This window comes from Varroa jacobsoni, unplaced genomic scaffold, assembly GCF_002532875.2.
Source record: "Varroa jacobsoni isolate VJ856 unplaced genomic scaffold, vjacob_1.0 scaffold_624, whole genome shotgun sequence".
Lineage (NCBI taxonomy): Eukaryota > Metazoa > Arthropoda > Arachnida > Mesostigmata > Varroidae > Varroa > Varroa jacobsoni.
The window spans coordinates 70,243-81,971 of NW_019213526.1; the positions used below are offsets into that span (position 1 = coordinate 70,243).

The following is an 11,729-nucleotide window of genomic DNA, read 5'->3' on the forward strand; positions in this document are numbered from 1 at the left end:
TCTTGGACAACTTTCAAATGCAGACATTTCACTAAAATTTGCTGCTCAGAATTTGACAAGAATATGTCAGCGATACCTGCTCCGAGTGACGTGTATTTGCAGGTTAATTGAAAGGGCTCGCGTGGCTGACATGGCATATATAAAGGACAAATACCATCAATCAATCAATGCAGTGCTATGGAATAATAGGAATTAACAGGTGTAGACTGCGACGCAGTTGGACTTTGCTTTCGAAAGCTAGCTCATCCTATTTTCCATAGAGTAAAGCTTATTCTGTTATTTGCAGGAATCATACCACACAATTCCGAAAGCCCCATAAGTAGCTACCACACAAAAGCTGTGCCCTAATCATAATGAGATTACTGTTGTGTAGACTTATCCGACATCCGCACTCGCAGCTGTAGAGAGTCAGCAAGATACTTGGAGAAAGCAATATACATAGCTAGGCTCAGGCAGACCCTTGCTGATGATTGATAGTCTTTGTGGGAATAGCAGAAGGTGAATCTTAGGGTGTATTTGCCAAAAAAAAAAAAGCTAAGGGCATTTTACTCGGACGTGGATGAACGATAAGAAATAGATCGCTTCCATCTAACGCTATCTCTGCGGTCATTATAATTCTGAGTGGTAACCTCGAAAACGGCACGTCGTTCGTCTAGATAGTTATTGAATAGCGGTAACAAAAGCTAGGTTTATATATAAAGATTTTTTTTATTTATTTATATATAAAGAGTCTATATATAGACTCGCAAAACTCGGTATAAGGGTACGGTTAGGCTAATAATGAATTCGAATCTTTAACAGCAGCAGCGGCAAAGTGGGACGAAGAACGTCCTACAGCTGTGTAAGACGGCGTGCAACACATACGAAGCGTTTATTAGTGAAATACATAACATACCTTGATTTTGGCATTATTTCGATTTATCCCTCGCACAACGCCACTGGATTCCTTTTAGAGCACGCCACAGACCGGCCTTAGCGGGCGGCGATTTCTAGGTGGTTAATAGGCATCTCTTTGGTACGTTGTCATGGTAACAATAAACAAGCGATTATTGTTGCCTCAAATTTGAGCATTGGCAAATGGTTATTATATGTATGGATAATATGAATGCGTTTCGGCCCGATCTTTCTACGAGGACAAGTCCTTGACGTTATACTGAAGGGGCGATGCCGAGAGCTTGTAGACAGGGCAGGAATAACCATTATTTGTCTACTACGTGTGTATACGACGTATGTCTACTACGTATCTACTACAAACATTCAGGGTATTTGTGTGGTTGGGCAAAATTGGTTCCGCAACTGGTTTGCGACTTTTGTGTACATGATCATCGAACTTCTAGTAACCGTTAGCAATCGTCTGTTGGCTAACGGTGATTGAGAATGGTATTACTCAACGATCACTGTTTAGCTCTCCAAGAAGTCTTTGTTGGAAGAAGGTTTCGTTACAAATAAAGTCATGATCTTACTATCGGATTTATACCTCAGTAAGATGGCTTGGCAAGATTTAGCAGTTTCAAGGATTTTTTTTTTGAGATTCCAAGATCTAAATTTATCCTAAACTATAGGAAAATAAAGGAATATATAAAAGGTTTGGAATACGTCTTCACCACTTAGACGATTAATTTACCTGTCACTTAAACTACCAATGGCGAAGTAAACGAGGCATGTTGGACTTTATACACGCAGCAGTAAAGAGATCCGTTATGCGAAATCGATCTGTACATGCTTCTACCCGAATGCTAAATAGAAGCAATCATCGTACAAAGATTGTTTCTGACTAGTACTCGCAGCTTCTTGTTTGCAGAAACAATGATGTTCGACACTGTAGATTATATATCCGTCACAAAACAATAATAAAGAAATACAAACTTAACTAGTTTATTTCTGTGGTCGTATTCGGTATATATATATATATATATAATCTTTAAGCGTTTAGACGACCGTGGTTAGGTATCGTTCACGTATACAAATAGACTCACCCTATGGTTATTTAGGAAATTAAGTAAGCGATTATTAATGACTTTTTGCCACTAAACCCTATGAGCCTCGTCCAGCAACAAATGCTTTAAAACGTCTGTGAACTGACCATTGATGTTTTCGACTGAAGTCAGATGGTAGTCAAGACAATACAATATGCCGACTCAGAATAGCCATGGGCGTAAAAAATATGGGTCTCTTTGAGTACGTTGACTTTGAACCATAGGAGATCAAAATCAATAAAAAAATGTGGCCATCGTGGTTTAAACCTCAGCGGTAGTAAAAAAAACATTGCGAGGAATTAAAGATCGGGTATTATCGATACCAGAAAGAACAAGATGCGTTAATATTCGCCACGCCACCTAACAGGTGTATTGCAGAAACCCAAATGGGTCCAGCAAAACCCACCTTTGACTACTGCTTCTAATTGGACAAATCCTTGATGCTATATCGACCTACACATTAAAAAAATAAAGAATCCCATTGGCTTACATACGCAGTCTTGAAGTGTGTGCGTTCGCCCAAATATGCGTTTCTCACTTCATATATGTTTCTATTTTTTTGTGAAAATAATTTCTGTGATACGACCGTGTTCAAATTCAAACACGCGGTTTGGGTAAAATCGGCTCTTGACATCAACACTACACCCCAGCACAGCGCTTGATAAACATTGGCTTAAAAGCCGGCCATTAAAAGCGTTCCGGGAACTTAATGCGACTATGTATACAGTTTAACATCGTTTCACGTTACTTACGTTAAGGTAATCGATCAACTAGCTTCTAGGTAAGTTTGTGAATGTATAAATCGCCCACGGTCTTAACACACTTCCTTTATAACAGCGTCTGTGTAGTATATATATAAATCTATTCTCATAAATTATACATACTACACGACAAGCGTGATTAGATAAAGAAACAATTTGTTCATATATATTATCGCTACTTTACCAGTATTATTGGAAAGCACCAGATAGGCTCGTATAAATGATAAGGTCAAATACCGATTTTCAAATATAGTAGGTCTACATAAATTGATCCTAAATAATGTAAGAGTTGATTAGCTTATATGTGATTTATGTGAGGATCTCCGCACCACTGGCATTTCCTATTCATGATATGTCGAAATCCTTTAATTAAAACTTCAGCCAGTGGCTTCTTTTGCTAAACTATAAATTCTCGTGTGTTTTTTTAATACCTCCTTGTAAGGCAAACAACTTACGATCCAGTGTTTGACGATCAGCCATTTTGAGCAAGAAAGTTCGAGTGCTTGTAGCCGCGCACTCCGCAGGCGCGCGCCGCTCATCTCAGTCGACAACAGACAATTATTTGCCGATAGCTGACTTAACAGTGACGAGACGAGTTTCTAAGTTGAACCAATCAGTTATTCACAAGATGGTCCGTTTACTGACCGTTGAATTTAATGGTTTGCACTGACACTGCGATACCACTAGTCTAACCTAACCTTATTAAATCCTCGGTACCTGTATAACAGGTATATGTTACAGAGATACTGTGCTGCCTCCTGAGGAGGTCCGATCGGAATCACTAAAGTGAACCCTATGACAGGCCGTGTGGATATGAATTTGTGTGAACCTGGCTCTGTGGTATAGTACATTTGATTGTGAATGCGCACGTTCGGTAATAGGAGAGAGGTGAGCAGTAGATCGCCACGTTGGGCTAGGGTCCAAAATTTTGCTGAGAGGCGACTGCGGTTGCTGCCTCAGGGGCATTCGAGTGGTTGCCCGCTTCTATGCTGTGGTCAGTTAGTGGTCGCAGACATGGCTGTCAATACACGAGGCACGTATACTACAATTCCTTCGGTTGTACCGTTTTCTCGAAAAACCGTACCACGTCACGTCACGGAGATGTCCTCGCGTAGCCGGCTATCCGCTACGGTCTGTTCTGTTTTGGGTGGAAGAGTTTCGTGTGCGTGTATGCGACTTTATAATGGACGACTACCATTGCTGTCGACTGATTCAGCAATCGCAGTCGATAAAAGTCTCTTGATGCAGCAAAAGAATAATCGTATCCAAACGGTCCACGTTTCTTGTTTTCGACGGCCTCGCGCAATACTGGAATGCCGGCTAGTTGGAGCGCTGGGAGCTGACTCACTCGAGACTCCATAAGCCGCAGTGGTCGTGCCAAGAGTGATTCTGCGAAACGCGCGCAGTCTTCAGTAGCAGGGCCTAACAAACGTTGGTTTCGTTTCACGTTGACTGCACACTGATATGCGACGCTGTCATTGTGTCTGTTTCTATATGTAGGATATAAAAGAATGAATGGTTTTTCATGGTGCGCTTTGCCGCTATTTCGGCCGCAATAAAAAAAATGACTACCTCATATCGGGAATGAAGTGTCTTTAAGCCGATCCGTCCAATAAAAATCGGATTTCCTGTTGAATAAGGCAAAAGTCCTCTTACTACATCCGAAATAAACTAATTTTTACTAGAAAACGTTTGTTATAATCATTATATATATGTATATGGGCATTTCGCAACGGGTTTGTTAGTGACACCTATGTCGGATTTGTACGATATATGCTCAGCGGATGATAGAGGTACGATTATATAAGGAAACCTGTATGGGATCACGTTAAATATCGTTTCGGTGATTTCTGTGCCCCTTCATACTGTTCTACGCTAGATAAAACTGGACTCGGTCTATGTGACAATGGGAGTATAAAGCGAAACAAACTTTGTGTTTTCAGGCTATAAAATGATCAAATATGTAGCTAATTAGATACGTATCTTCAATTAAAAGACAATAAATTTTGAGCTGCTGTTCATCGTCGTATAGAAATTAGTCTAACGTAAAAGATAAAATGAGTGCATACGTTAGAGAACTGTGGGTTAAGTTGAGTTCTTCTTTCAAACACCTTTTCTTGCAGTGATAGACGCTAGTTAATAATTAGCATAGTATGTTCCGGTAGGTTCTCAAAATCGTTCCACAATAAGCGGGCCTGAAGACGCTCATAGGCGATGGCAATATTTTTTCAATCGTACATTTCGACTAAGTGTATAGGTGCAAGCTGCTGATACATGAGACGAATATTTAAATGCGTAGCGCCTTTTAAAGGCAAGATATCCAGTCCTAGAGATGTCCGTGTGTAGCGGTCGTTCGCCGCAGTCAAAATCCTAGATATCATTACGTAAAATCTACTATTTATTATATTACTATAGAGGGTGGATCGACGCTCCAGGTATAAACTAACAAGCTTCAGATAGAAGACGCTTGGAGGTGTAAAAAGACCCTAACTTTGGCGGTTTCGCGCCCACTTCTTATCAGAATTGTTCCTGAGTTATCCTCTAACATACCATAGGAACATCCACTGTCGTTGGTGAATATTAGGGAAATATTTTTCAGTTTTTTCGGAGGAAAACAATGACGTAACGATATCGGTTACCGTCTTCATGCTGTATGACTGAGCTGTAGCTTACGCGACTTATGTTTATTGTTGAATCCAAAGAAAATATGATGTACTAGGTACATAATGCAGCGCATTCTCATCGAGGAAATACCTTGCAAATCGTTGGATCGAAGGGTAAAAGTTTATATCAACAGGACGATATCGAATGTGGTCTTGAAATGGCTAAACCCATAATGTACATTCAGAGCCCGCTAATAAATTCATTTCATTCAAGCGAGTATCACCGAGCGTTCATAGAAGCCTTCGATTTTCTAACAAGTTTCGCCGTCTACCGTTTGGTGCCCTCATCAGTTAGTGGATTTTGTTAATGAATCGCTCATTGGATCAACACGAATGGCGTCCATTGTAGCATGCAACGAACCGCAGCATTTCTAAACGCGTTGTCTTCCACAAGCGCCTTTAATGAACGTCTGATTTCTTTATGATATCAGCGTGTTTGTTAGCGTAGTATGAGGGGTCATTGCCGTTTGAACATCGACCGCCACTTGCTAGTCTGACTGGCGCTACCGTCGACGACAAAAGTGCGAGAAGTATCTTATTTGCGACACAAACCCAAACAAGCGATCCGTCCTTTTTCCGGCTACTGTCAGCCATCCGAATGGTAGGCATGAACCCGGAAAGATAGCACCGTTTTTTCAACTGAATCTCGAACATTTGCTATTTACCTCGTTGGTGTAAAATTATGCGTGAATTTTTTTTATCGCGTACTATTCGATGCATTAGTGCAACACGCCACTAGCGTACCGCCGGTAAACAAAATCACGTCTAGCACTCAGTTATAGTTGACCCATGCGAGAGATTTGAATGATTCATACATTGAAATTCTTAGACTAGAAATTAGATTTTTATTATAATTGTTTGGCGATTAAGCGACGTAAAAGTCTGTCGTAAGTCGGAGAACAAGACCTGAATTCATAGACGGAGTTCTTCGTCTAGAAGTTCAATGTAGTACCGGGCGAAAATAAACATTCTCTACCTGCTAAGACTGAAGAATAAGGGGGGAGATATGAGCTACGCTAGATTTATATGTTAATAAAATTTAGTAAAACTCTTCACCTGCTATTTTTTGGCACTAAGAACGATTGAGAGTCTTCTAATCGAGGTAACAAAATTCGTTTATACTTCTAACGAGACCAAAAGCTCACTGGGGTTTTCTGCTCGGGCAGGGTGTTTTTCTTTCTATTTTTTTACAACTAGTGACTACAATGAATATTATTGTGAGCACTAAAAAAATAACCCAGTTTGAAGGCAATACTTTGCCAGATTCTATTTCTGTGTGAGACGTTTTCTGTTATGCTTTTTGGGGGACGACAGCTTCTAGCAGGAAATAAAATGCAACCTTTGCGCGCAAATCTAAGTTGAATATAAAACTAGAGAGGATAGGAAAACAAAGGCAAAGTGTTACATTTAAAATTTGACCGGGGTATATTAGCGAAAAAGAAAGCATACGATTCTAGGGCAAGAGGCTCAATGAAGCAATGGAAATTTCAAGCGCGTCAGATTTATGTTTTCAGGTTGGATGTTTAGCCTGAGACATTGTAATTGATTGAATCTGTTGTTTTCGCAATTTCAAGCTTGAATATTTTGTAAAAATGATAATGTATTCAAAACAGGTCATCTCAATAGTCCTTTGCGGTTAATATTTGAAAATATCCGGTATAGTCTTGGTGACGAAAAGTCACCAAAACTATACTCGATTTTTACAACGACCGCGAACGCATAGCTACCAGAGGAATATACGCACTATGTCAAACGTATATAAAAATCCTCCGTTAGATATTCTTGTGTGCGCTATGTGTAGATGTATCTGAACACACAGAAAGCCAGAGTTTTGAAATAGAGTAGATAAGGAAATGCCTAAATAATTCTAACAAAACACTTAGTTCGTTGAATCCATGTGTCTCCATGGTTGTCGGGAAGAATCTCGGCATCCGTTTGTTTCTACACGTATGAAATATAACAAAAATGAGAAAATGAGAAATAACAAAATGACCTATGAACTTATATATGTTTACAGTTGTACACAAAGAACGGTTTAATGTCGAGATCGACATTCAGACAACACGAGAAGGATATATAGAGTATTCATTGTTCGCCAAGGGAACTGGAATCTGTGTTGAAATAGAAATCAGAATAGCGTCAGTTGATCATTGAACGCCTGACTTAACATAGCCCTAATAATAGTCTCTATCCAGCCTTATGTAGGTACCATCATTATGTTCGATAGAAGTACCGTTTTTGCGTGTGTTACCAGGAGCCCCTTGTAAAATTATGCAGTGTTTGATAATGGGTTGTATTCTAAATTCTGCCCGGATAATGTAGCATAGCATCACACTGGATCGGTAAGTGTATTAACTTTTTATCCAATTAGCCAATAACTTTTACAACAATTGTTTATCAGACTTCTCCACAGAAACTTCTGCCGTAGCAATTATTGATCGCAATAGCTTCAGAGATCACCGATTGCTGAGTCTGAAAGCTATAGACATGAGCGCTGCTAATATGGCATGCTACCTATAGAATGTACCAATTATGATATGTTATGATAGATTTACCAGCAATTGTATTAATAATATACAAGAAATGAGCTTCAAGCGCGTCTTTTAAAATAAACTTGAGTGAGAAACAACACGAAAATTGAGGGAAGATTAAATTACCCGGTACGGGCGTCACTTAGACCGGTCGCAAACCGAAATAGATCAATACTCGCTTTCTTGTACTGCAATTTGTTCCTGCATGTGTTTGGGAGAGCGTATATCCATCCGCACCTTGCAGATATCACATGTTACCATGGCGAAATTACGTCGAGCTACCGCAAAAGTTAAAAAAAATACACGCATATATATATATATATATATATACCCATCACGCTACGAGTTTACGGAGGAATCGCAAAGCTGAGCTTCTGCTTATGTTACACAGAAGTTGGTAACAAAATGTTTATACATTCAATCTATAAGGATATAACGATAATATTATATCAATTCTTTTAGTCACGAGTAGGGAAACTAATGTTCAAAGCAACATATAAGGCGACGCTGCTAGATATCATTTACTATAGGCCCGTGTGTTTAATATCTGTACCTGTTATATGAGTTCATGGAAATAAATTTACGAAAGGCTTTCTTAAAATAGATCTTACAGAACCATCGGCGTGAACAAAAACTCTTCTCCTTAGGTAAATCCAAACTCTAACGACGGAAACTATAGACATCTAGTGCCTTTACCGAGACAATTTTTTCGATTTGGAAATAGATTTTTGCAGCTGCAAATTACACTGATCCGATGCTAAACCGACGTCGTAGGAATACAAGCGCAGTCTTCTTTTTGTTCTAGTCGTGTAATAACCATCTGATTAACTCGATACAATCACAGGTGTTTTTTTTTCAGTTATTAAGATGTTAAAGTTTAAACTGCAGACGACAAATGGTTTGCAGGCCACTATCCATAACCTAAGTACAATACGGCAAACGGGAGTGTAAACAATTGTTTATATTACATTTTTCATATAATGTTTTGTTACATAGTTTAATTCATATAGAATGCACTTGGGGTTGTTAGCTGGAACCCCAGCCACTAGCGTGGAACAAACTTATACGTATTACTAAAATGTTACCAAATTTACTTTTTTGATAGAACATTTTGACTAGAACTTCAATGTCAACAAACATGAGAACAAAATGTCAATAGTGAAGCTCGACACAATTTCATCTTATGTTGCCACTAAGGAGAAGTAGGGACAGCAAGCAATTAAATATCTTCACCATCTGTAGTGAGAAGTAGGGGGAAGAAGACTTTCGAATGATTACATAGTTCATTAGATGCGCGACAAATGCAAAAGTGCCAAAATAAAAGCTAAACTACAAACCTACTGTAACCTTATTATAGCTATGCTAATCCTAAACGGATGGTACCATTCTAATATACATCAACTAGCATCTCTAATTATATGATTAGCGAATATACATATATATATACATATATTGGCCATCTTATTTTCAGTACGGGTGCACTATTGGGCCGACGTCTGCAACATGTGCTAGCTAGTCTAGAGTGATTTTAACCAGGCTCGCATAAATCATAGTTCAGAGGTTCGACAGTGACAGCGTAAGTCTACATAAAGGTTACTGGCTGGCTTATTCGGATTCCGGACAATCCTCGAGCATTGCCCAGGGCTGTGTGACGATTTTTTAGTGAACCACTTCTGACCTGTTCTTATATGTAGCAACACATCATTTTTATTTAGCCTATTGAAACTCTGTTGAACATCGGAGTGAGTCGGTACACCTTTGATTTTCACTCATAGGTAGCACAGTCAATACCCGAGAATATGGCACGTCGCAAAAAAAATGCCACAGCCAAGCAGAAAGAGAACCTCAACGTCTTACTGAAAGAGGAAGTTGTTCATCAAGAATGTGAATCAGAAGTAAGTAGCTAATACTGTAATTATACGTACCTACATGAATGTACCCACCCTATTTGCCATTAAAGCTCTTGGTTGAAAACTAATAGCAACATGTGATGTTCTCAGATGAGATCATATATTAAGAAAAAGCGTAACGTACGACCCAAAATGGAGCAGTTTTGTCGGGTAAGTTCGTAGGATAGAACATCGTCGTGGTGGCCTGGCGCGCGTCAGAAATGTTTGCTTCATCAGAGGTTGATCAGGACGATCAGAACTCTAAAAGAGCGCTACACGCCCATCTTTAAAGTTTACTAAACTATTGAAGCTTTTATTCTTTTACTTACTTAGCAATCTGACGTATGTCGAAGCTGATTTTAGCTTTAGCTTTAGATTTAGCAATAAGTATTATAAAATTTTTGTTAAGTGAATGAATTTCGTGGGGATGCTTCAACAGATACAAGCTATAGCTGCCGTTGCCAACAAAAAAGTGCGGATTGTTTACACATTTGGTTATGGAAGATACTTTTGTCCGAATGGACACGGATGGACCTCGTACAGAGCGTGCATAACATTCGATATGAAGAACCTGTGCGTCAGCAAGATGTGGAGGCAGTGTGAGTACTATTCGAATATTGAGAGCAGATTAATGTACGACTATAAAATGTGCCCTTTTTCTGATTCAACTTGTTTAATTAAGAGCAGTTTTATATTTTAGGCAGGTGACACGTTACTCAGAAATCGTGTCAGATCTTTCAAAGCAAAATACGATCGATGAAGCATGTACAGTGTTTTTACTAGACTATTGCTTTCTTTTAAAAAATCCTGACATGAATTACTGATTTACGCTGGTATAAGCTGAAATTAACATGCCCTTTCTAATAAGATAGACCTCTCTATCGTTTAATGACACACCCTGGAAACGAGGTATGATTCTAATGTTACTCCTTATTTGTTCTCTGAAATTTTATAGACTGCCGATCCTGTCCAGAAGTGGGAGTGACGCCGGAATTCAAAGCCACAGAACAGAAAGCCGTTGTGGTTGACACCATCAAGCGTTTTTTTGAAAGAATTAAGAATGGACCTCAAGAAAAGCGGACTAATAGCAAGTCGGAAGTCAAGCCCCACCTAAGGCACCTTTGCGAAGTCTGCAGAAGTGGTCTACTCTGTTTGTAAGTGTGTGTCTGTGTGTGTGTGTGTGTGTGTGTGTGTGTGTGTGTGTGTGTGTGTGTGTGTGTGTGTGTGCTTCCTTGATACCTACAAGAGCAGATAATTCTCCAGCGGAGCGGAAAATATGGTACAAGAAGCAATTTTAATTACGCTTACATGTGATTACTTGCAGATTGTGCACTAACACACATGCTTGATCTAAAATTGCTAATAAACTCCATGTTTTTCAAAAGAAAAGCTTGTAATTAGTATTCAATTAATGAACTTACTCGCTTGTATATAGCAATTTTTATACATACGTTCAAGAAGTCCAAATTAAAGCTTCAAGCCTAATGGAGAAACAAGTCCTTCTTTTGTCAAATGCTATTGCATATCTGAACAGAGTTCTCTGTGGGTCCTCTCGTCTCTTTAACCCGCAGTCTAAATAGTGGTTGGAATCTTGAGCCGTAAAAAAGAGGCGTTAACAAATATGATGTCTCTCTCATCTGACAGAAGTGTTTCCTGTCCTCCGGGTAAAACCTCGAGCCGAAAAAACATTAAAAAAATCGCTAAGGCCCTTACCGATGAATACGCTGGGCCATCCATCAACTCGAACCCCATCCAATTGTGAATTTCAAGTGTATGACGGTTAGTTCTTTTAGTGGAGCAACGTTCTTATTTTTTAAATGCATTTTTCAGCAATCTCTTTTTTCAGCTTAAAAAGCCATGTTTAGTAGTATACCCCCGTAATTGTTTTCCTTATTTCAAAATAAACGTT

General features: G+C 39.2%; 2 protein-coding genes across 5 annotated transcripts in view; one reads left to right on the forward strand and one right to left on the reverse strand.

Annotated features, from left to right (window-relative positions):
• LOC111262046 (baculoviral IAP repeat-containing protein 7) overlaps positions 1–3,557 on the reverse strand; it is a 22,965-nt gene extending 19,408 nt beyond the window's left edge. The window contains exon 1 of the mRNA XM_022836019.2: positions 3,193–3,557. Coding sequence (XP_022691754.1) covers positions 3,193–3,276 — 84 coding nt within the window. The 5' untranslated portion in view covers positions 3,277–3,557. The remainder of the gene's footprint in view (positions 1–3,192) is intronic.
• Positions 1–11,485, forward strand: part of LOC111262047 (uncharacterized) — a 24,678-nt gene extending 13,193 nt beyond the window's left edge. Inside the window, exons 1-5 of one of the 4 annotated variants that reach the window (XM_022836020.2) lie at positions 7,544–7,742; positions 9,403–9,507; positions 9,707–9,826; positions 10,260–10,419; positions 10,776–11,485. In XM_022836020.2, the coding sequence (XP_022691755.1) occupies positions 9,731–9,826; positions 10,260–10,419; positions 10,776–10,978 (459 nt within the window). In that variant the 5' untranslated portion in view covers positions 7,544–7,742; positions 9,403–9,507; positions 9,707–9,730 and the 3' untranslated portion in view covers positions 10,979–11,485. Of the gene's footprint in view, positions 1–7,543; positions 7,743–9,390; positions 9,508–9,706; positions 9,827–10,259; positions 10,420–10,775 lie in introns of those variants that run through there. The other 3 variants (XM_022836022.2, XM_086968926.1, XM_022836021.2) reach the window with 3 other exon arrangements.
• Positions 11,486–11,729: the final 244 nt, after the last annotated feature.